This window comes from Eleutherodactylus coqui, chromosome 11 (genome assembly GCF_035609145.1).
Source record: "Eleutherodactylus coqui strain aEleCoq1 chromosome 11, aEleCoq1.hap1, whole genome shotgun sequence".
NCBI classification, from domain to species: Eukaryota; Metazoa; Chordata; class Amphibia; order Anura; family Eleutherodactylidae; genus Eleutherodactylus; species Eleutherodactylus coqui.
The window spans coordinates 7,016,419-7,042,353 of NC_089847.1; the positions used below are offsets into that span (position 1 = coordinate 7,016,419).

Genomic DNA, 25,935 nt, shown 5'->3' on the forward strand with positions numbered 1-25,935 from the left:
CAGCGATACCTAAGCAATACGTAGGCTGCACCTGCGGATGGAAGCATCGTTCTGTATCACCATCCAAAACGGTGACATTTCTGCTTCATCAATCTGTGTATAATATTCCTCCTCCTCCTCCTGCTCCTCCTCCTGAAACCTCACATAATCACGCCGAACGGGCAATTTTTTCTTAGGCCCACAAGGCTCAGTCATATAATTTTTCTATACAATTTTTATACGTTTCAATGCTCATTAAAGCGTTGAAACTTTCACCTCAACCAATTTTTATTTTAACTGGGCTGCCTCCAGGCCTATTTACCAATTAAGCCACATTAACCAAAGCGATTAATGGGTTTCACCTGCCCTGTTGGTTGGGCATGGGCAATTTTTCTGAGGTACATTAGTACTGTTGGTACACCAATTTTTGTGGGCCCTCGCCTACAGTGTAATCAAATTAATTTTTAGCCCACCTGCATTACAGCTGACGTTACATCAGCTGTGTTGGGCACTGCAATGGGATGTATTTATGTACCGCCAGTGGCTTCCTGGCACCCACCCATGCTGTGGGTCCACAGGGAGTTGTAACTGCATGTGTCCACTTCTAAAGAACCCCAGTCTGACTGGGGCATGCAGTGTGGGCCGAAGCCCACCTGCATTAAACATGACATTACCTCAGCTGTGCTGGGCACTGCAATGGGATATATTTATGTACCGCCGGTGGGTTCCAGGGAGCCACCCATGCCGTGGGTCCACAGGGAGTTGTAACTACAAGTGTCCACTTCTAAAGAACCCCAGTCTGACTGCGGCATGCAGTGTGGGCCGAAGCCCACCTGCATTAAACATGAATTTATTACCTCAGCTGTGATGGGCAATGCAATGGGATATATTAATGTACCGCCGGTGGCTTCCTGGCACCCACCCATGCTGTCGGTCCACAGGGACTTCACAATAAGGAGTTGTACCTGCCTGTGTCTATGAATTAAAAACCCTGCTCCGGTTGGGGCATGCAGTGTGGGCTGAAGCCCACCTGCATTTAATCTGACGTTAGCTCTGCTGTCCAGGGCACTGCTATGGGATATATTTATGTACAGCCGGTGGGTTCCAGGGAGCCACCCATGCCGTGGGTGCACACGGAATTCCCATTGCGGAGTTGTACCTGCCTGTGACTATTTATAAAAAACCGCGGTCTGACTGGGGCATGCAGACACCTTGACAGAATGAATAGTGTGTGGCACATAGGTTCCCCATTGCTATGCCCACGTGTGCAGCTCCAGATGGAGGTGGCACAGGATTGGATTTCTCATTGCTTCTGTACAGCATTGTGGACTATCGCCCCACCCCTTTTAAAGAGGGTCACTGTCTAGCCGTGCCAACCCTCTGCAGTGTGTGCCTGCGGTTCCTCTGGCAGACGCACTTATAAATAGACATGAGGGTGGCGTGGCATGAGGGCAGCTGAAGGCTGGGCAGGGACAGTTTGGTGTGCGCTGTGGACACTGGGTCGTGCAGGGGGGGGGGTTGGGCAGCATGTAACCCAGGAGAAGTGGCAGCGGAGTGTCATGCAGGCAGTGATTGTGCTTTGTTGGAGATAGTGTGGTGCTTAGCAAAGGTATGCATTGCTAATGAGGGCTTTTCAGAAGTAAAAATTGTTGGGGGGGGGGGCCCACTCTTGCCGCTATTGTGGCTTAATAGTGGGACCTGTGAACTTGAGATGCAGCCCAACATGTAGCCCTTCGCCTGCCCTATCCGTTCCTGTGTCGTTCCCATCACTTTCTTGAATTGCCCAGATTTTCACAAACGAAAACCTTAGCGAGCATCGGCGATATACAAAAATGCTCGGGTCGCCCATTGACTTCAATGGGGTTCGTTACTCGAAACGAACCCTCGAGCATCGCGAAAAGTTCGTCTCGAGTAACGAGCACCCGAGCATTTTGGTGCTCGCTCATCTCTAGTCATTATATTTATATTATTCGGTAATTTCTGGAATTCCCGTTTAAGCAATTATTCTATGAAATTTAAACAGAAATGATGGAATCTCATACTTTCCTCCAGATCACAAATGACTCAGCAGCTCAGGGGTTAGAGGGCAGCTACTACTTATCTGTAGCATATAAAGACAGGTGCCAAGTTATGTGTAGACTGCAGGGTGCAGCTTGGCTTATGCCACCACTAACAAACGTGATTTGTTACATAGTAACTAGACATTCATTATCAGTGACCCCAGAACACCCAGTGTAATAAAGACTGTGGAGCAGAAGAACAGCTTCCACACGGAGACCGCAGCGCAGGGACATGGGGATTCTGCCGCACATTCTCCTCCTCGGACCCCTGGTTCTAGCAGCGATTGTAAGAGGTAAGTACAGGGGTGCCAGATACCAGAACACAGGATGTAATGGTAAGTATTCAGGAGCCTTGAAAAAGTGCAGCGCAGATATTACCTGCACCCATCAACAGGCAGATCAGAATTTAAGTCATCAACATATCAAAGAGGGGCAAATCCGCAGTTATAATCATCGGCTTCTCCGGAAACTTCTAAGTTATTTGTTCTTTATCTGTTTTTTGCTGTCATATTTTTTTTTTATCGGTCTCTGGGAAATCCAGCTGACAACTACCAGGGTCCCCACTAAGCCTCTCACAGGAGTTGTCAGCTGGCAGAGCTTCCCAGGGGAGCAATATTACAGTAACTCTACTTTCATCATCAGATGGCGGTATGATAGCAGTTACAGGGGATACAAGAAGTCTGCACACCCCTGTTAGAATGCCAAAAAAGAGGAATCATTTCAGAGTTTTTGACCAGGTTTTAATTTAAAAACGAAGCTATATTTGTGTATAGGCACATGCATTAGTAAAGTCTTACGTTTCATTGCTAACAGAGGCGTAACTTGAAGCTCCCGGGCCCCAATGCAAAACCTGTAACAGAGCCCCCAACTATAATGCTTCATTCATAGTACTGGGCTCCCTATATGGAGAAGAGAGGCCTTATGGGCCCCCTGAGGTTCCTGGGCCTGGGTGCAACCGCATCCCCTGCATCCTCTATAGTTAGGCCCCTGATTGCTAAGATTAAAACAATCAAGCAGTGTTAATGCAAAAGTAAGTAAAACTAAACTGGTAAAGTTGTGATTTCAGAAATCATCTATAGTAATTATTATCTCAAAGGGTCAAGGGTAGACAAAATATGGTTAGAGTATCAGATCAGGGAAGCAACAGTAGGAGCTCTGGAGCCAAGCCGCCCAAGCAGGTCTGAACCTCCGTTTTCGTTGAAAGCACTGGAATGCATACACTACAACCAGCAATTGTTGGTAACTGATTTAGTTATGTCGGAGATATAAGAGATGGAATTACCATTCCAATGTTGGGTAATGCCTGACCTACAAGCAATCAGGACACGCATTATTGGAGTGCGTTAGGTATTTGAAAGGAGGTCTGCATCTAAGTTTAGAAGAGCCAAGGTAGGGTTCGGTAACATTATTTCCCCCTTACATACGTATCTATACAATCCCATTGAAAAACTGAAATCTTTTAGGGTGGAAAAATGTAGAAAAAATAAATAAAACTAAAATAATGTTGCATAAATCTGCCCCCCTAGAGCTAATACTTTGTTGTTGCACCCTGTGACTTTATGACAGCTTTCAGTCTTTTTGGGTCGGTGTCTATCAGCATGGCACATCTTGAGTTGGCAATCTTTGCCAGCTCTTCCTTGCAAAAGAGCTCCAAATCTTTCAGATTGCGAGGGCATCTTGTGTGTATCGCCCTCTTCAGGTCACCCACAGATCTTCAATGGAATTCAGGACTGGGCTCCGGCTAGGATTCCAATACTGTAATCTGCTGTAGGTCGTTCTCACATAATGCTGCCTCCAACATCTTCATTGTGGGTATGGTGTTCTCTTGGTGATGCGCAGTGTCCGCTTTGTGCCAAACATAACTTTTGTAATTATGGCTAAAAAGTTTCTCGTCGGTCTCATCAGACCAAAACCCTTCTCCCACATACTTCATACTTCAGGCCGCAGCGGGCTGCGACGTACAGATCAGTCAGAATTGCCAAATTACATTATTTCCTTTGTCCAGAGTGAAGTCATTTTGTTTAAATTACTGGGAGTTACTGGGGTGTGAAGCCTGTTCCTGTCCTTAGCTCCTAACATTTGCTAACTCTGCTTTGCCAAGGACATAACAGACGCCCTGAGGGGATGTGACAGGCTTTGCTGAAGTCTACTTAAAAGCTCTTTTCAACACTCAGCTCTCCTAGATGCTAAAAAGCATTTAACTCTGTCACCTACAAGCTACAAAGCAGTAATGCAAAGCCATGTAGAACTAAGGTAGCCGCATCATACTGCAAAGCAATGGATACTGAGACACACACAGAATGTCTGACAGCCTACAGCCTCCACATCACAGTACATATTCATCAATCTCATATCTTTATCTTTCTCTCTGCTATCTATCTACCTGCCTAATATCTATCTATCTATCATCTTATCTAGTAAGGGCAAATTCAAGGAGGCAGTATTATAGTAGTTATATTCTTGTACATACGGGGCAGTATTATAGTAGTTATATTCTTGTACATAGGGGGCAGTATTATAGTAGTTATATTCTTGTACATAGGGGGCAGTATTATAGTAGTTATATTCTTGTACATAGAGGGCAGTATTATAGTAGTTATATTCTTGTACATAGCTGGCAGTATTATAGTAGTTATATTCTTGTACATATGGGGCAGTATTATAGTAGTTATATTCTTGTACATAGGGGGCAGTATTATAGTAGTTATATTCTTGTACATAGAGGGCAGTATTATAGTAGTTATATTCTTGTACATAGGAGGCAGTATTATAGTAGTTATATTCTTGTACATACGGGGCAGTATTATAGTAGTTATATTCTTGTACATAGGGGGCAGTATTATAGTAGTTATATTCTTGTACATAGGGAGCAGTATTATAGTAGTTATATTCTTGTATATAGAGGGCAGTAATATAGTAGTTATATTCTTGTACATAGAGGGCAGTATTATAGTAGTTATATTCTTGTACATAGGGGGCAGTATTATAGTAGTTATATTCTTGTACATAGAGGGCAGTATTATAGTAGTTATATTCTTGTACATAGGGGGCAGTATTATAGTAGTTATATTCTTGTACATAGAGGGCAGTATTATAGTAGTTATATTCTTGTACATAGGAGGCAGTATTATAGTAGTTATATTCTTGTACATAGAGGGCAGTATTATAGTAGTTATATTCTTGTACATAGGGGGCAGTATTATAGTAGTTATATTCTTGTACATAGGGGGCAGTATTATAGTAGTTATATTCTTGTACATAGAGGGCACTATTATAGTAGTTCTATTCTTGTACATAGGGAGCAGTATTATAGTAGTTATATTCTTGTACATAGGAGGCAGTATTATAGTAGATATATTCTTGTACATAGGGGGCAGTATTATTGTAGTTATATTCTTGTACATAGGGAGCGGTATTATAGTAGTTATATTCTTGTACATAGGGGGCAGTATTATAGTAGTTATATTCTTGTACATAGGAGGCAGTATTATAGTAGTTATATTCTTGTACATAGGAGGCAGTATTATAGTAGTTATATTCTTGTACATAGGGGGCCGTATTATAGTAGTTATATTCTTGTACATAGGAGGCAGTATTATAGTAGTTATATTCTTGTACATAGGAGACAGTATTATAGTAGTTATATTCTTGTACATAGGAGGCAGTATTATAGTAGTTATATTCTTGTACATAGGGGGCAGTATTATAGTAGTTATATTGTTGTACATAGAGGGCAGTATTATAGTAGTTATATTCTTGTACATAGAGGGCAGTATTATAGTAGTTATATTCTAGTACATAGGAGGCAGTATTATAGTAGTTATATTCTTGTACATAGGGGGCAGTATTATAGTAGTTATATTCTTGTACATAGGGGCAGTATTATTATAGTTATATTCTTGTACATAGGGAGCAGTGTTATAGTAGTTATATTCTCGTACATAGAGGGCAGTATTTTAGCAGTTATATTCTTGTACATAGAGGGCAGTATTATAGTAGTTATATTCTTGTACATAGGAGGCAGTATTATAGTAGTTATATTCTTGTACATAGGGGGCAGTATTATAGGAGTTATATTCTTGTACATAGGAGCGGTATTATAGTAGTTATATTCTTGTACATAGGGAGCAGTATTATAGTAGTTATATTCTTGTACATAGGAGCGGTATTATAGTAGTTATATTCTTGTACATAGAAAGCAGTATTATAGTAGTTATAATCTTGTACATAGGGGGCAGTATTATAGTAGTTATAATCTTGTACATAGGGGGCAGTATTATGGTAGTTATATTCTTGCACATAGAAGGCAGTATTATAGTGGTTATTTTCTTGTACATAAGGGCAGTATTATAGTAGTTATAATCTTGTACATAGGGGCAGTATTATAGTAGTTATATTCTCGTATATAGGGGGCGGTATTATAGTAGTTATGTTCATGTGCATGTGGGGCAGTATTAGAGTAGTTATAATCTCGTACATAGGGGCATTATTATAGTATTTATATTCTTGTACATAGGGTCCAGTATTAAAGTAGTTATATTCTTGTACATAGGAGCAGTATGATAGTAGTTATATTCTTGTACATAGGGGGCAGTATTATAGTAGTTATATTCTTGTACATAGGAGCAGTATTATAGTAGTTATATTCTTGTACATAGGAGCAGTATTATAGTAGTTATATTCTTGTACATAGGAGCAGTATTATAGTAGTTATATTCTTGTACATAGGAGCAGTATTATAGTAGTTATATTCTTGTACATGGGGGGCAGTATTATAGTAGGTATATTCTTGTACATAGGAGGCCCTATTATATTAGTTATATTCTTGTACATAGGGGTCAGTATTATATTAGTTATAATCTTGTACATAGGAGGCACTATTATAGTAGTTATATTCTTGTACATAGGGGGCAGTATTATAGCAGTTATATTCTTGAACATAGGGGGCAGTATTATAGTAGCTACATTCTTGTACATAAAGGTTAGTATTATTGACTATATTAATGAATATGTTAACATTAATTAAATAATAAATAGCCCAAAAAAACTTTTATTTGTAGGTCAAAATGATGAAAGGCCGTTAGTAACCACTAAATATGGACGACTACAGGGCGTTACAGTTCCCATTAAGGAAACCTCTAGAATCGTAGATGCATTTTATGGCATCCCTTTTGCGAAACCACCAGTTGGACCACTGAGATTCGCTGACCCCAAACCACCTGAGCCCTGGAGTTCCGTTAGAGATGCCTCGGAGTATCCCCCCATGTGAGTCTCTTGTACTTGTGGTGCAGATGTAATGTACAGATGTAGAAAACATTAATTTTTTTAAACATAATGTTTATCTACAATGTACTATGCTTTAAATTTAGTTCCCATGATGCATGTCATGTCATCTGTAAACCCTCTTTAGTGAAGTATAACTTTACGAGACAATTACATACAGCGATATGGAAGAAGATGCAATTTATTTCTGATTTCAGGTGTTTACAGGAAGATTTAACTTCTAGGATGATTAAAGGACATTTTCAATCCTCTTTTAAGCTGCCGCGGTCCTCGGAAGACTGCCTCTATCTCAATGTGTTTACTCCAGCCAACAGGAACCCAAAATCCAAACTACCGGTAAGTGTCCTGAAGCTGGAGGCTGAATTTGATACTTATTCTAGCCACTTTTTCTAGTCATGGTAGAGTTGGAAGGGACCTCCAGTGTCATCGGGTCCAACCCCCTGCTCAGTATAGGTTTCACTAAATCATCGAACACAAATGTTGGTCCAGCCTCTGAAGACTTCCATCAAAGGAGAACTCATCCCCTCCCATGGCAGCCTGTTCCACTCATTGATCACCCTTACTGTCAGAAAGTTTTTAATATCTAATCTGTGTCTCCCCCCTTTAAGTTTCATCCCATTGCTTCTAGTCTTTCATAAAGGGAAATTAGATTTGTCTGACATGATGTGTTTTTTTACAAATCCATACTGGCTTTGGTTAATTACTCTATTCTCACCCAAGTATCTGCATACATGCTGTTTAATAATTTGTTCACATTTATTTCCCGGTATAGAAGTCAGGCTCACAGGCCTGTAGTTTCCTGAATCTACCTTCTTCCCCTTTTTTTGTTCAAAAATGTTTATTGCAAAAGACATGTTACAATCAGTGAGTAATACATCTTGTGTATCCAAATTTGTCTTTTGTTTTTTTCAAGGAAGACAACAAAATTAACAGAGATTTAACTAATGGATTTGGAAAGGGTGGTGGGAGAGAGGTGGGAAGGAGGGGGGTTTTCAGAGTAGTGATTCAAAGAATTATCTAAGATGATATACCACCTCTTCCACGGGTACTTTCTTATTCAATATTTATCCATAGTTTCTCAGTTTTATTATGGAGGTATTGCATGTGTTTATACAACTATGCCTGGTTGCCGGGTTGAGTGATACACTTGAAGCCTACCATTTTTAAGGCCGAAAATCTTTTCATATTGACAATGTTCTGAGATTAGTTCTATAATTGTCTGGATTTTTGGTGGTTCCAGGGCTTTCCACCATGTAGCTATGGAAGGAGGACCTACTTTCCTGAATTCCAAAGGCATGTTTTCTGTTTTTTGAAGATATGCCATCTGATTTGTGCAGGAAAAAGTGGCACTATAGGCTGTATCCCTCCTGGACAGGATGTGCTTTTTGTGGAACTCACTAATAATGTAGTGCCTCAGTTTCAAAATCACATCCCTTCTGGGGACTACAATAGACTGGGCTGGCCATAACTAGTGAAAGGATAATAAATGGTATATCATGCGATTTAGCAAGAGCACTTTATGCTACCTTATAGACATTTGACCTATTACTGGTGGATGTACAAGGTACTTAGGATGCTGTTCTACAGAACACAGCTATAATTGATGTTATTTGATCATAGATGTAAGAAATTTTGCAGTAATTCTTATTTCAGCCTAACTGATTGTTTCATTGACTTCCCATTTCCTGGTTCAGTGTATTCTTGAGTTTTTGCTTATTTTTCTGCAGACTTTGAAGTATAGGGGTAAATTGTACACTCCTTAGCTGTTGCATTCAGTGCATACCTGGTCTGGTATTTATACAATAATTGATTCACTGGTCCATTAATACACAACTTAGTAGTTTATGTTTTGTTAAAAAGAAAAATATAGTTTTGTTGTTTAGGTGACATCTAACACAGATACAACTAAATGGTTAATTCATGCTTCATCATCTATCCCAGTAAGCGGCATATATGAATTCTCCACTCTCAGACCCAGGTTTAGAATAGAGGCCTTAGGGATGAGCTGGGACCACTCTACATGGGTGTAATCAGAGGACCATGGATGGCTCCTAGGAACTTCTATTTTCCTGGTTAGGTAAGGCCATACATTCCCTAGTGGTTAGCTCAAGTTTTTGGGATGAGTGAAGAGGTCATGTCGTTGACGCTATGCGGGGGAGCTGTGTAGCATGATAAAGCAAATAAATAAATATGACTCCATTTTCCCTTGTCTGTCATATATTGTGCTCCTTTCATGTTGTATGACATAGTCTGTGTCAATGTTTTGTACTTTTCCTTTAACAAGATTTGCTCAAATGTATTGAATGAATAAGAAGGGACCTGAATGATTAGAACATTCCAAGGCTCTAGATTGAATGTCTCTGGTCATTGTGCCCTATTGTCCAATTACTCTCTAAACAGTTTATTGTTTATACTTACTGTACTTTTGTATTCTAAGACGCTAATCACATATTATTAACTGCAGTTGAGTGTGTATTTGCCTTTAATTTTAAGTGTTAAATTCATTATCTTGCATATTCATCTTGTGTTTGTTTCTTTGAAAAATAGTAATAAATGAATTATAATAGATTTGAATTATTGTAATTGAAGCATGTCCCCCTATGAAAACTGCTGCCTGTCAATCAATAAACAGATAACTTTGGATCACATCATATAGCAAAAAGTTTTGTTTGCACTAACAGGGACAACATTTGCCCTTTTCCAATCTTCTGGGACTTCTGTTCTCCAGGAATTTTCAAAGATTATGGCAAGTGGTTCAGCAATTTCCTCTGCTGCTACCTTTAGTACCCTAGGATGTAATTCATCTAGACCTGGAGACTTGAATTCATTTATGTTAGCTAAGTGTTCCTTCAGCATCCCTCTGCCAATAGATCGCTTAGATTATTTTATTCCCCCAATAGCACAGGGAAGATCAGTTGGTGCTACATCTACCTTCTGAAAGAAAACAGATACAAAGTAGGAATTGAAGTAGGAATAAGTAGGAAGTTTGTCCTTCTCAACATCATTCTTAACCAATTCACCATTTTTATCCCGTAAGCATCCGATAGGATCTTTGACTTTTCTTTTGCTTTTGACATACACCACAATCTTTTTTCATTGCTTTTAGTCTCTGTTACAAGCCTCAATTCATTATTAGCTTTAGCTTTTCTGACACTTGCCCTACAGTTTCTGCAAACTTCATTATATTCTTCTTTAGATATTTCCCCCTCTTTCCATTTGAGAAGCATATTTTTCTTTATTTTAACATGTGTGCAAGTTCTGTGTTCATCCATTCTGGTCTCTTAAAATGCTTCCCATTCTTCCTTCTTGTAGGGATTGTTAATGATTGTGCTTTGAGAATCTCATTTTACAATATTTTCCAACCTTCTTGGACATTTCTGTCCTTAAGAACATCCAGCCATTGGATTCTTTTTACCCTCCTTCTGGGTTCATTAAAATCTGCCTTTCTGAAATCTAACCTTGAGGTCTGAGTCTTCTCAGGTATTCCTCCTATTGTTATCCAAAATTCAAAGATAGCATGATCCCTGCCTCCTAAGGTCCTAGTCACCCATACTACCTCAACCATTTCCTCTCTGTTGGTAAGAATTAGGTCAAAAATAGCAGATCCCCTTGTTTTCTCTTCTACATTTTGGAAAATAAAGTTGTCAGCAAGAGCAGATAAGAATTGGTTGGATCCATTACTTTTAACTGAAAGAGATTCCCAACAAATGTCTGGATAGTTAAAATTTCCCATGACCACTATATCATGCTTTTTGAGTGTTTGGCCATCTGATGTAGAAAGAATTCATCCAAATCTTCTGCTTGTCCAGGCGGCCTATAGTAAATGCCTACAATGGTTGTTCTCTCCTTGTATTCCTACACAAACAGTTCCAACAGAACCTCCATGCTCTGAAGCTTGAAGACTTTCTTCAGCTGTCAAGGAAATCGTCATCTTTCTTAATGAGTTTTAATGTAGCTATTCTCTCCTAAAGTTTTGCACCTTTCCCTCCAGTAGAGACACAAGCTTGCATTTCTGGCAGTTGAAGTTCGCCTTTTCCTTTGGTAGGTCTGTAAACATATAGCATACGTTGCAGCTCACCATATGGCTCTTCTTCTTTTTCATGTTGTTAGTTGATGTCCACTTCCAAACTTCTAAGAGTCAAGAATTATTGTGAGGATATATAATCTATAAGATACTACTAAGGGTACAACTTCTCGGGAATGCACAGGGAATATGCATATGATCTTCCTGCAGGTCCAATCTCTGGTCTGGAGATGTCCTCCGAGCAGTAAGACCCGGCTAATAGCAGGAATCTTCCCACTCACAGTGAATCTTCACTCTTCCCAGAATACACAGGGAATATGCAAATACTCGTCATGTAGCTCCAATCTCTGCTTTGTTGTGACACTAAAACCCAAGCATTGTCTAACTGCTGCCGGTGATCAGAGGATGTTGGGAGTTGTAGTGTTTGTCTTTTTGTTTCCAAGAAATAATATTGCTAGAAAATATAAATTTTAATCTTTTTGCTTTCCCTTAGGTCATGACCTTCATACATGGTGGAGGGTTGGTCATCTGGTCGGCAAGCTTGTTTGATGGCTCTGCTCTTAGTGCTCTTGAGGACGTAGTGGTTGTGTCCATTCAGTACAGGCTGGGTGTCCTAGGATTCTACAGGTAAAGATGCTTCCAATGATATACAGTATATTTGCACCCAGGGTCATCAATGTACAATTTACATACAGGGCTGTATTTAGAGTTCAGGCTGCCCTAGGCATTTTTACTGCTCACACTCCTCTTCGTGAGTCAGGTTAAAGCTCCTACCCATATAATTTATATATCTGTCAGGAAAACACTCAATAGGATGATAGGTATCACACCACAACTTCTCTGTATGCATGCATGCTGAGCCATGAGTGCATGGGTATTTGCTGGGGAAAGGGAGGTAAAATACTTCTAGATGCCTCTGACAGAGCTTATCTCCAACACAATCAAAAACATGGCAAAAGAATTATGATTACTATATTAATACTGCAAGAGAACTGAGCTTACTGCACAGATACAGTAACAGAGCCAAGCTTACTATATAGATATGGTACTAGAAGCAAGCTTACTGCATAGACAGTACCAAAACTAGGCTTATTACATAAATATGGTACGACAATGAAGCTCTTTACATAAACATAATTCTGACCCGCCTCCATTTAGAGTAAACAGGCAGTCGGTCATAGAAGGATGACTACCTGCTTACACGGGCTGATCATCAATCAGTTTTTATGCATGCAGAAGCTGAACGATAAGAGAATGAACCCTTATTCGTCGTTCAGTCAGACATGCATTTACACTGAATGACTCCACTGCTGCCAGCTATGAAGCAAACTGCAGCTACTATGCTGTCTGGGTTGACATGGAGCCCTGGACGCCCGCTCCTCCTTCCACTTGCTTATGTTATATATGCCAAGCACCAGCCAGCAGCCTAATATTCCTACTCTCCTTGGCCCGGGCTGTCTCCCCAATCGCCAACAATAAGTGGAGCCCTACAGGACAACCCTTCCCTACGCCACCACCATCCGTGCAACAAGAGGCAGGGTTCAGAAGAGGTGAAAAAAAATTTTGGTCTACTGCTGGAGCCCCTCCCCCATGACAGGACACCCTAGGCCAGTGGTGGCGAACCTATGGCACACATGCCAGAGGCAGCACTCAGAGCCCTCCCAGCTGGCACTCGCCGCCATCGGCCGCTCGCCACATTAGTAAATGCCGTCAGGAGTGCCGCTGTTCCCCTGCTGGAATTCACTCAGCAGCGCTGCTAGAGGTGCTGTTCCCAGCGCACACTGTGATGTCAGTGTGCAGCCGGGATCCTCCTTCTCCCCTCTTCTGACGTCTCCTACTTGGTTCTGCAAGAGCAGGGGAGGGGAGAAGGTGTCCAGCAGCACGTCACATTATGCTCCTGGGATCAGTGACAGCAACAGCACCAAGCAGAGGAGGTGCGGGTGGGGGTGGGGAATTTGGGTCTCAGAGGGGGACGCTATTACTACAGGGGCCACTATGGAATGTCGCTATTACTACTGGGGGCCACTGTGGGATGTCACTATTACTCCTGGTTACTGTGGGATGTCACTATTACTACTGGGCTGATGTGGGATGTCACTATTACTACTGGGGCCACTGTGGGATGTCACTATTACCACTGAGACCACTGTGTGGTGTCACCATTACTACTGGGGGGCCACTGTGGGATGTCACTATTACCACTGAGACCACTGTGTGGTGTCTTTATTACCGCTGGGGCTGCTGTGCGGGGTCACTATAACCACTAAAGCCGCTCTGGGGTGGGTCACTATTAGCACTGGGGCTGCTCTGGGGGGTCAATATCACTGCTGGGATATGTTTACACGAGGTGGAAATGCTGCAGAATGTCCTCAGCGGAAATTTACGTGGCAAATTCCACAGCATTTCCACATCCAAAAGAAGTCAAAATCTGCACCCCGTCTATTTTTAATTTCAATGATTTTTTTTTTATTTAACTGTTGGCAAGTATCCACATTTACATTGTCAATAACATATTTCTAATCGGTACATATGGATATCTCTGTGCATCAAAACCTTATAATATATATATATATATATTTTTTTTTTTTCCTTTATTTTTAAACATATTTTGTGAACGTATTAAAGGGTAGGGAAGGTGGGGAGGGGGAGTTGACAGGGTTGGGGTGTATGGGTGGGTATCAGGCACAAAACAAATTTTGTGTTTCTTCAATTTGTGTTCATGTATCTCTTGTTATCCAGGTTCTTCTTGGATTAGTATCCTAGTTGCGTTTGATGCTGGTATGGCAGCAGTCCTTTTGTTATTCCGTCCAGCCAGGGTTTCCATGTCTCTCTGAAGTCATGCATTCTGTCTTGTTTAATCGCATACAATTTTTCAAGCGAACAGTGCTCAGTTACCATGTCGATAAGTTTATTTAAGGTGGGGATTTTTGTGGATTTCCACTCTCTGACTAACAATAGTTTGACACTAAGGAGTATATGTGCTATCAACTTTCTGTTATGGGGAGGCGTTTTTTCTAGTTCTAATAGTAGTATGGTTGTCTGTGGTCCAAGAGAGGATCTCAATCCTAGAAGTCGGTTAATCATTGCTAGTACTGACTGCCATAATGGCTGTATATGTGGGCATTCCCATAGTAGGTGTAGTAGGGATCCAGCTTTTCCGCATCCTCTCCAGCAGAGTTCCGACACATTCGGAAAGAGTGATGCTAGTTTCAGCGGAGAGTAGTACCATCTCGTCAGTACCTTCTGATGGACCTCCAGAAGTCTGGAGCTCACTGTACTTTTGTAAGTTCTTCTACATGTTTTGGCCCAATATTCCATATCATAGGATATCTTCAAGTCTCTTTCCCAATTAAGTATGTGTATTTTTTTTTGTTTGTTCATGTCCCCCTTGGCTTCTCCATTTAGCACCTCATACCAGGTTTTTAGTCTCGTTTTTGGGATTTCTCTGGCAAACAGGAATTTGTATAATTGTGTGGGTAATGATAGTTTTGGAACTTTATTGTCCGTCAGGTAGCTTTTGATTTGTCTGTATTGAAACAGGTTATCTCTATTTAAGTTCCTCTCTTTGCATAATCTGTCGAAGGGTATCAACTTGCTGTTCTCTTGTATATCTGCTATTAGTTCTATTCCTTTTTTTTCCAGTCAGTAAGTGACAGGTTTGGGATTAGGAGTTCTAATGTGTCAATAGGAAGAGGTATTTGGCTTCTTGGTTGGTGGGTCTTGGAGATTTTTAACGTGTATCTCCATGTTTCAATTGAAATTCTGATTGCTGAGTGTTTTGGGGTTCTTATTGTTGGGTCTATTGCACTTGCGAGTAGTAATGTACCCAAATTTCTACCGCCCCCTAGGTGTTTTTCTATTTCTGGCCAACTCGTGTTGTTTTGGGGTTGGCACCATGATCTCAGCTGCTGGAGAATTGTTGCTCTGTGATAGGCTGTGAGGTTGGGAACTCCCATCCCCCCCCCCCCTATCCCTTGAAGAGTATAATATTGCCGCCGCTACTCTTGGTTTTTTGTTTTGCCATATAAATGCCATCATTTGTTTTTGGAGGCTTTTGATTATTTTTTGGGGGAGGGGGAAAATCATAGTCCTAAAAATGTAAAGGACTTTTGGAAGTGCCATCATCTTATACAAAGTTATCCTTCCCAACCATGATGGTTCTGTTTTTTCAAATCTTTCCAGATCAGATTGGAGCGACTTAAGTAATGAGTTGATATTTATTTGAGGGGTGTCATTTAAAGGGGTAGTTAGTTTTAGTCCTAGGTATGGGATCTGTTTGTCTTCCCAGGAGAAGGGGAATTCTTTTTTAACTATTTCTTTGAGAGTTTTGTGTATTGCCACTCCCAGTAGTTGGGACTTATGTGAATTAATTTTATAGTATGAGACTTGTCCGAATTTGTTAATGATTTTTATTATTGCCCTGAGTGAAGGTAGTGGGTTAGACATAAGTAGTGCGACATCGTCCGCAAAAAGGCCGATTTTATGTTGGCGAAATGGCAGTGGGATTCCTTTTATTTCTGGGTCTGTTCTAATTGTTTCTGCGAACGGTTCCATTGTCAGAACGAACAACAGGGGTGACAATGGGCACCCCTGGCGGGTGCCGTTTGATATTTGGAATGGAGTTGAAAGTGTTCCGTTTATTAATACTCTAGCGGAGGGGACTGTATATAATGCCTGTATGGCCCCTAGTATTTCTCCTTTGAATCCAAATTTTTTAAGGACCGAGAAGGCGTACTCCCAATGGATCCTGTCGAACGCCTTCTCCGCATCCAGGGTTAGGAGCAGAGAAGGCGTTCGCATCTCCGTCATCTTCTCCATCAGACCCAATATTCTCCTCGTCCCATCTGATGCCTGCCGGCCCTGGGTGAACCCCACCTGATCACTATGCACTAATTCTGGGATGATATCTTTCAGTCTTTGTGCTAGGATTTTTGAGTAGATTTTTATGTCACTATTCAGTAGTGAAATTGGTCTAAAATTTGTCGGAGAGGAGGGGTCTTTACCAGGTTTGGGAATCGCCACTATCGTAGCCTGGAGCATTTCTGCAGGCAGGGTTCCTGTTTTTTTTATTTCGTTGAATATTTTTGTAAGGCTTTTAATTAGCTCTATTTTATAGGTCTGATAGTACTCGTTAGAGTACCCATCCGGCCCTGGTGCTTTATCCTTTTTTAGATCGCTAATCGTCTTTAGAATTTCTTGTTCTGTTATTGGGGCATTCAATTTGTCTAATTGTTCCTTATTTATGGTTGGGAGGTTGATATTATCTAGGAATTCCCCAATGCTGTCTTTGTTAGGCTGGGTTACTGTCGGGTCGTCTTTCAAGTTGTAGAGTTTGGCGTAGAATTTTTTAAAAATCTCTGCTATGTCTTTTGGGTTATGTGTTTTGTTTTCAGATCCTATTTCTTTTATGTATGGAATTCTTGCTTTGATTCTTGCTTGTTTGACTCTGCGTGCCATATAGCTAGTGAACTTGTTATTTTCTGTGTAATAAGTTGTTTTATATGTTCTGATCTGTTTTTCATGTTGTAACAGTAGGAGGTCTCTTAATTGTTGTCTAGTGCTGAGGAGTTTTTTATGTAGCGTGTCCGTCGGTGTTTTTTGAATTTCTGTTTCTAGGTCTTTTAGTTGAGTAAGTAAATTGTCAAGGTTTTTTGTTTTTTCCTTTTTGTAGCGGGAGCCTTGCTGAATTAATATGCCCCTGATGACTGTCTTGTGTGCATTCCATAATACAAATGGGCTGGTTTCGGGGAGGTCATTAAATGTAAAATATTCCTTAATGGCTTCAGATATTTGTTTTTTGTACGGGTCAGCCTTCATCAAAAACAGATTGTTTCTCCATATTTTTGGAGTGTTTGCTGACTGTGATAAGCTCATGGTTAGGAAAACCGGAGCGTGGTCCGACCAAGAGGTTATCCCAATTGAGGCATCTTTCACCTTTGGTAGTAGGAAGAAGTCCACCAGGATCATATCGATCCTGGTGAAGGTTCTGTGCCTAGAGGAGTAAAATGTATATTCCCTGGCATTTGCGTTGATGCATCTAAATGAATCATACATTTCTTCCTTTAGTAGCCAAGGTGCCAGCGTGGGTGATGGCATCCTTTTGTTATTGGTGTCAATACCTCTATCATGGATCAAGTTAAAATCACCACATAACAAAAGCTGATCCTTTTTGATTTTGTTAATTTTCCTCATCAGCCTGTTAAGGAAGTGTATCTGAGGACTGTTCGGTACATATACATTTACAAGTGTTACCAGCAAATCATTCAATTGACAGATCAGTATTACATATCTACCATTCACGTCCGATGTTGACTCGATCAGTTTGAAGTCCACAGAGTCCTTAATCGCAATTAGTACTCCTGCCTTCTTCTTTTCCGTACAAGACATGTAGACTTCGGGGAACTTTGGATGTGAGAATTTTGGATGTTTTTCTTTTATGAAGTGTGTCTCTTGCAGACAAATAATATCCGCCCCCTCAGCTAATGCATCCCTCCAGAGGGACGACCTTTTGTGTGGGGAGTTGAGGCCCTTTACATTATATGACATTATCTTCACCTTCATGATGGCGGGATGTTTAGATGCTTTGTTTTAAGTTTTGTAATCCTAGGATCTGGATCTCCTAAATTATCCTTCTCGTTTAGTGGTTTCTCTATTCGTTCTGTTTTGTTGTATTCCTTTTGGTTTAGCTTTGCTTCTTCTATTGTATTGTGCCTTTGAGGTGGGTGGAGGTAATCGGGTAAAAACTGATCCCCTAACCAGGCGGGGAGAAAAACAAAAAACAAAATCAAAGTGAGAGATTCTCTCTTTCGGCTTTCAGGCGTCTTCAGAGAGAGCATCACTTGTTGTTGGGGGGAAATAAAGTCCAGCCTGTGCGAGTGTCCAGGCCCTATTTTAACCTGTAATTGGATTTCGTAAAGGGTTCTTAGTTTCTTTCTGTGTTTTTTTTTTTTGTCAGGAAGCGAGGGGAGGGGGGCTCATCGGCGGGTCTTTAGTTTTGCTTGTTTAAGGTATCACCTTCAGTCATTGGCTATTTCGTTCCATTCTGGGTCGAGACGTCTCGGGGCGTTGGGTCTTTCTGTATGTATATTCCATTTTTTTAGAGTTTGAATGCCTTCTTCTGGGTTTTGTATCAAGTAATTTTTTCCGTCTTTGTTTATTATCAGTTTGGGTGGGAATCCCCATTTGTAAAGAATCTTGTTCTCTCGGAGGGCTAGCGTGATCTCTCGGAATTTCTTCCTTGATTGTATCGTCGCTTGTGAGAGGTCTGTGAACAGCTTTATATGATTATATGATGTTGGCAATGATGTATTTTTTCTCGTTTCATATAAGAGTCTCTCTTTAATATGAAAAAAGTGGATCCTCACAATAACGTCTCTGGGGAGGTGGTTTGGCACTGAGTTAGCCCGGGGCAGTCTATGTGCCCTGTCAATTATTCTTTCCTCCTCCGTCGAGTCAGGCAGTAGGCATTTTATAAATTGTTGGAGGTATCTTTTTAGTTCTGAGTTCGGGACCGTTTCCTCTATCCCCCTTATTTTCAGATTATTTCGTCTACTTCGGTCCTCCATATCTGCCACTTTTCTTTTTAGTGCTTCCAGCTCGTCTGCTACACTGTAATGCGCGTCTATTAAGTCGTTGTGAGACGTCGTCATTTCTGCCATTTTCCCCTCCATGTGATCCACTCTGTTGCCCAGGTCTGTCACTGATGAGTTTAATGAGGCTGACATGGAGGACATGTCCCTTTGCAGGGACTCTCTCAGCGCTATTATCATATTTTTTATAAATTTTTCAGACGCTGGTTGTTCTGAACATTGCATGTTCTGGATAGTGTCAGCAGAGTTAACTTCCACTGATTTTGTGTTGCCCTGTTTTTCTTGGGTCTGCACAATCAGGGGGTCCCGGGGGCTGTCATGTTCTGGGGGCTCTGTTGCTGTGTGTTCTGCTGCTGCATGACTTAACTGCTGTGTTGGAGTAGCGGGGGGTCTGTTAGCCGGCCTCGTGTCAGGCGCCATCTTGGATGCTCCTGCCTGTGCCTCTTTTTCTTTCCCTAGCCCTGGGCTTCTTCTCAATGCTGTGGCTAGGGGTTTTGAGGGTAGGGGCACGGAAGAGGGTCCTTTACCTTTTTTCTGGGTGTTTCTCTGCTCCTCCGTTTCGTCCGCTCTCCCCCCGTCTCGTTCGCCGGCTGCCCGCTCCGCTGCCGCTCGCTCCGTCTCCTCTCCTCCGCTCGGCCGTGCTGCAAAAAAGTTGGTGAGCCGCTGCGGTCCCGTCTTAACCCTCCGTCTCGCTGCCATCTCCGATGAGTGTTAGCGCTGTTTTTCTCCTCTTTGAGTGGCGTTTTCAGTCGCTTTAAGGGCCGGTTCTCGCTGAGCTCAGAGGCTTGCGACTACTCCGGTCTCCATCCAGGCCACGCCCCTGCACGCTGTTTATTTTGAAACAGATTGTCCTTTTAAGAACGACGGGGGTAAAAATAAGCCCCGCCCCCTGACGTGTTGGCACTTTACAATAAATAAGTGGGTTTTGGGTTGCAGTTTGGGCACTCGGTCTCTAAAACGTTCGCCATCACTGCCCTAGGCCCTTGCCCTCCAGTGCCTACTGACACATATGGCCTTTTTACATATTGGATTAATATATCCAAAAGCTGAAATAGCTTTGTATTATGCTACAGAGCAACAGTCCCAATTTTGCTGGTTGTTATTGGAAACAGTTGCAGTGTGCCACATAGTGCAGAGGGTGTGGGCGATGCCAGCAGTAGCTAGGTCAGATGAAGTTACGGTGGCTATGACCCACGCTTACCTAAACACGGTGGCGACCTGGAAAAGTTTGGCACAAGTGCTTGTAGACAATGATGGTCATTTTGTCATGATGGTAGTCCGTAGCAAGGCCTGAGTGTGAGGCAGCTGGGTATAGTCACACTCTCACCATAGGCTTGGTTTGTTGGGGGTTGTAGTCCCTTCCCCTGGTGCCGGTGTAGTACATGGTGCATTGCAGGTGGTCTTGGGTAAGAAGGAGTCCCAGGAGTCGGGGTAACGGATGAGACAATGAAGCTCACTTTTATCTGCAGTTGTCTTTGGGCCGTTACCCTGTAGATTCACTTCTGTATAGACATCCTTCGTGGAGTTTGGTGACCGCTGAATTCCCTCTTGCTCTTATTTGTTTCTCTCTGCTAGTATCACCTGTTTTCTATCTTTCTTCTGTATTCTTCTTTCTTTATCTCTCTTTGTATAGAATCCTTTTATCGTTCTTTTCTTAATACGATCTTCTTTTTATATCTTTCTATCTATTATAATCCTTTCTGGTATTAAACTTCACCTTCCCATCCCCCAGCACTATTCACTCCTCTATCCCCCCCCCCCCCCCCCCCCCCACACACACACACACACACTCTTACTTCTTTCTCTCTCTTACTCCAACCGACTATAACTGTTAACTGACTCTAACTGAACAGCGACTCCTAACTACCTTCTGGGCGGGACTTTATCTCTCCGTTCCTCCAATCCTGGGGCTTCTCTCACAATCACCTTACTGTTTCTCAGCCAATCCCAGAGCAGTTGCCATCAGGCAGAATGGTGGTTGCTGGGCAGATTTCTCCTAATCCAGTTACTGGGCAGGTTAAACTGTTAAACCTCCTGATTGGCTGGAATCGGCACACATGACTGGGCGGAGCTACGCGATGACGCGTAGAAGGGGGCAGAGCCAGAACGCCGCTCGTGCCCGGACCGACCAGAAGGGAGAAGACCCTTCTGCGCAAGCGCGTCTAAAAAAGCAAGAAGACCCCGAAATTAGACGGAGCCATGGAGACGGGGACGCCAGCAACGGAGCAGGTAAGTGAATAACTTCTGTATGGCTCATATTTAATGCACGATGTATATTACAAAGTGCATTAATATGGCCATACAGAAGTGTATAACCCCACTTGCTGCCGTGAGACAACCCCTTTAATAATATAACACTGTAGAGCCCGCTCCGGGCCGCTGGTCAGTTATCGAGCTTCTTTTCAGACACTCTCAACAATTAAGTTACGTTTTTATTATTTAGTAGCAGCTACTATATTTTACCTCAAATTCTTCTACAGCGTCTGGTATTTAGAAGATGTTTCTCAGAATGAAAATTAGCATAGTCAGCTTTGTCAAAGCATTGACCCAGGAAGAAATGCTTGGAGATTTAAGCTCTGAAGCCTGCATGATTTTGACTGTAGCTCTAGAGTATAATACAGGATGTAACTCAGGATCAGTACAGGATAAGTAATGTATGTACACAGTGACTCCACCAGCAGAATAGTGAGTGCAGCTCTGGAGTATAATACAGGATGTAACTCAGGATCAGTACAGGATCAGTAATGTATGTACACAGTGACTCCACCGAGCAGAATAGTGAGTGCAGCTCTGCAGTATAATACAGGATGTAACTCGGGATCAGTACAGGATAAGTAATGTATGTACACAGTGACTCCACCAGCAGAATAGTGAGTGCAGCTCTGCAGTATAATACAGGATGTAACTCAGGATCAGTACAGAATAAGTAATGTATGTACACAGTGACTCCACCGAGCAGAATAGTGAGTGCAGCTCTGCAGTATAAGACAGGATGTAACTCAGGATCTGTACAGGATAAGTAATGTATGCACACAGTGACTCCACCAGCAGAATAGTGAGTGCAGCTCAGGAGTATAATACAGGATGTAACTCAGCATCAGTACACGATAAGTAATGTATGTACACAGTGACTCCACCAGCAGAATAGTGAGTGCAGCTCTTCAGTATAATACAGGATGTAACTCTGGATCAGTACAGGATAAGTAATGTATGTACACAGTGACTCGACCAGCAGAATAGTGAGTGCAGCTCTGGAGTATAATACAGGATGTTACTCAGGATCAGTACAGGATAAGTAATGTATGTATACAGTGACTCCACCAGCAGAATAGTGAGTGCAGCTCTGGAGAATAATACAGGATGTAACTCAGGATCAGTACAGGATAAGTAATGTATGTACACAGTGACTCCACCAGAAGCAGAATAGTGAGTGCAACTCTGGAGTAAGGTGTGGTTTGTTGGAGCTCCTCAGAGAACCAGGGTGTGGCTGCAGTCCCAGCTGGAAGCCTGTTTTGGAGCCCAGGATCAGAACACGTAGCTGGGCTTCTTGCTCTATGGAATCCCGCAATTCCCCCCCCCCCCCCCCGGCTTCGGTCAGAGGGGGGGAGTGCTGAGAAGGCAGCGACAACACCATCAGCGGCGCTGGCGGCATACGTGGTTTCAGCAGCAACAAGCAGGAAAGCCGGAGCAGCTAGTAAAGCTGCGAAGAGAGAGGGTCCGGGTCGCAGGCGGAGTGACATGGCCCAGCAGGTTGGTGCAGCTGCATCTGACAGCGCCGGAAGCGAGATGATGACCCGCAGTCAAACTCGCAGCCAAACGCTCAGCAAAGAAGGTAAGCCGCAGTGGAGTGAGCGTCGGAAAGGGGAGTCTGTGGTAGAGCTGGCCTCCCGTCTGGCCACCAGCTTGGCAGATTATGAGCGTGCGGGGAGAGAAATCCTCCTGCAGAAGGAGAAGCTGCGGTCGGCCAGGTCGCTAAAGGACCAGACCGCCGCTAAATGCAAGAAAGATGCAATCAGCAAGTCCATACAGGACTGTAAAAACTGCATACAAAGGTGCAAGGAGGAGAGGGACAGGATTCTGGAGCAAAGTGGTCCCTTTAGGGAAAAATTAATAAACACTGACAGATTTTCCAAAATGGCGTCAGGATACAGTGGTCACAAAAAGGCTGATCACTCCAGCGATAGAGACAGCAGTGGTGACTGTCCTGATGAGGACACCTACCAGGACAGTCTGAGGGAGCAGCCTGTCTGCTCAGGAGAGCAGACCCAGAGTGGCACTACAACCACCAGCAGCCTCCGGCCGGAGCAGGTTGCGCTGCCTCTAACTTCCGGGGATTCAGATCCAGAGGAAGATAAAAGCGATGGGGGCGCTTTAATAATGCAGCAGATAAGGCTGTTGGAATCCCCCCCCAATATGAGCGGCCTTCAGTTTGGTGATGATTTACCAGAGGAGGATGTCAAGATCAAGACAAAAAAAGGGAAAAAAAAGAATTTGGTGCAGGAGAAATTTGTGTATGTGACGGGGGGCGCTGGTTTGGCTGCAAAGTCGGATCAGGGCACCCCCACCCTGAGAACCCCGGTTTCTGACTCTGCAGTGGGTTTTGAACATGGGAACAGGGATAAAGGAGTTAAACTGGCCGAGTCCTCTGTCCCTGTTTCAGTTAGTGCAGTGACAGAAACAGCCAGCAGGGCGGCCAGCACAGGACAAGGCAAGGTGGCAAAAGAGTTTGGCAGTGGCGGAACTGCCAGCACCAGTAAGGCCAGTGATGCGAAGGGTGCTGCGGGGTCGGGATCGGGGGTCCCCCGTGCGACAGGTCGGTCTGCAGGGGTCCCTCAGTCTAGGTCCCAGGCACCCAGTGATGTGGAGGCTGCTGGCAAAAGTAAGGAAAAAAGCAAAAATAAAAATACTAAAAGTGCTGGAATACAGAGTACTGACCATGGGGGGGTCATTACGGTGGTTGCAGCTGCGCAAGATGGGGCAGCAGTGCCACCCCCAAGGTCTACCAAGGCCCAAAATAAAAAAGCTGCTTCCAACCCAAAGTCTTCGGCACGTCTGAGTTTGACATCAGCTTCGTTCGCCCAAAGGGGCTAGAACTCTTCTTGGGGAATTACGAGCTGATGAAAAGCGAGCCCGGCTGCGAGACTTTGCCGTCCAGGTGGTGTCTCGCCAGAACGAAGTCAAGAAGGTGACCGTTTTGACTCGTAACGAGTCGCTTTCTTGTTTTGATATTATGACGTGGCTCGGTCGATACGGAGAGGTGACAGACATGCCCAGAAAGAACCGGGATGAGCACGGCATCTGGTCCGGGGCCTGGACATTCATGGTCAAGCTGAAGCGTTCAGGAAACTCAGTGGCACACATACCTTCTGCAGCCTTCCTCGGCAGGGATCGTATCTTGGCCTTTTACCAGGGGCAGCCGAAGCTCTGCCACAGGTGCGGCGACCCCTCACACTTGAGCGCCGCTTGTAAGACCTTGAAGTGCGCTCTGTGTGGGGGTGTGGGTCATCTAGCCGCCTCCTGTGCAGAGATTAGGTGTAACCTGTGTGGTGACCTTGGTCACCCATTCAGTCGCTGTCCACGCTCCTTTGCCAATGCGGTCTCAGCACCTACGGATGGGGGCCATGGTGCGGCCTCTGGGGGTGAGGGGACTAGCAGAGGTGGAGGAGCTCAGGAGCCAGGGAAGAACCGGAAAAAGACGCCTGCTGAGCAGAGGCGTCAGGACAAGCGCAGACGGAGCAGGGATCTGACAGGAGCGCCCACAGCAGGTGGATCAATGGTGGCCCCTGTTCCTGAAGCAAATCTCGCGGCTGAGGCTTTGAGGGACAGCGAAGTGGATGAAGAGGACAGGAGGATCCAGAGGGAGGAGGGAAAGACCAACTCTTCAGAGTCCTCCCACTATGAGAGTGTGGATGAGGAAGGAAAGAGGTGGTTAGAGAAACGGCGTAAGCTAGGTGCCACTAGGAGAAAGCGAAGGGGGGATTCAAGATCTTCTCCCACCCCGGGCCAAGTACTGGAAGGAGAAGCCTGCTCGCCTCCAGTTGGACTCTCCAATAGGTACCGGGCCCTTCAAGACATCTCTTCCTCCTCTGAGGGGGAAGCGAAGGGCAAGGTGCCTGGGGCAAAGAAAGGGTCAACAGGGGGCACTGAGTCTCCTCCTCGTGGAGGCCTAGTTCCTTCCGGGGAGGGGGCTACTCTGGAGCCTGGAAACAAGGACGATGGGGTCGGGGGATCCCCTGCTATGGACACATCTGTGTCCAAAAAAAGAAGCGAGGGGCTTTCCTCCGACCCCGAAGAAGCGGGTGTGAGGAAGAAAGCCATCTAATTTAATCACTCATGATGGCGGCACCCACTCCGCTGACTCTGGCATCAATTAACGTTGCCAGCATTAAGTCAGATACGGCTAGATTTGCGGCCTTTGATTTTCTCGGCCGCGTTGAAGCCGACATTTTATTTTTGCAGGAGACCAGGCTGTCTGATTTGGCAGCCATACATAAGGCAAAAAGGGAGTGGAGGTCAGGCCCTTCCTACTGGTCTCTTGCGGCCGAGCCGTATAGCGGAGTGGCGGTCCTTTTTACCGCAGCGGTCGAATGCCGACGAGTAATTGAATTAGAAATGGGAAGGTGCCTGATCTTAGATGTCCTCATGAAGGGACAAGAATTGAGACTTGTAAACATCTATGGTCCCCAGTCAAAAAAGGACAGGAAGAGTCTCTTTATGAGGATCAAGCCCTACCTTTTTACCAGCCGCCAAGTTGTCTTTGGAGGTGACTTTAATACAGTCACAAGAGCCCGCGATAGGGGAGGCTCTGGAGACAGGCGGTTGACTTTTGATGGCGTCGCACTTAATAGTGTAGCTAGCGAGGCTCGCCTGGTGGATGTCCACATCCGGCACACCCCAGGCCACGAGGGGTTCACCTATTATAGAGGTCAGAGCAGGTCTAGAATAGACAGGTTTTATTTGAAGGAGGAAGCCATCTCTTCACCAGTGTCCGTTGTTGAGG

General features: G+C 43.6%; 1 protein-coding gene across 1 annotated transcript in view; it reads left to right on the forward strand.

The window, feature by feature from the left end:
- Positions 1 to 2,197: 2,197 nt before the first annotated feature.
- Positions 2,198 to 25,935, forward strand: part of LOC136581972 (fatty acyl-CoA hydrolase precursor, medium chain-like) — a 46,420-nt gene continuing 22,682 nt past the window's right edge. The window contains exons 1-4 of the mRNA XM_066582690.1: positions 2,198 to 2,332; positions 7,100 to 7,304; positions 7,520 to 7,658; positions 11,840 to 11,973. Coding sequence (XP_066438787.1) covers positions 2,272 to 2,332; positions 7,100 to 7,304; positions 7,520 to 7,658; positions 11,840 to 11,973 — 539 coding nt within the window. The 5' untranslated portion in view covers positions 2,198 to 2,271. The remainder of the gene's footprint in view (positions 2,333 to 7,099; positions 7,305 to 7,519; positions 7,659 to 11,839; positions 11,974 to 25,935) is intronic.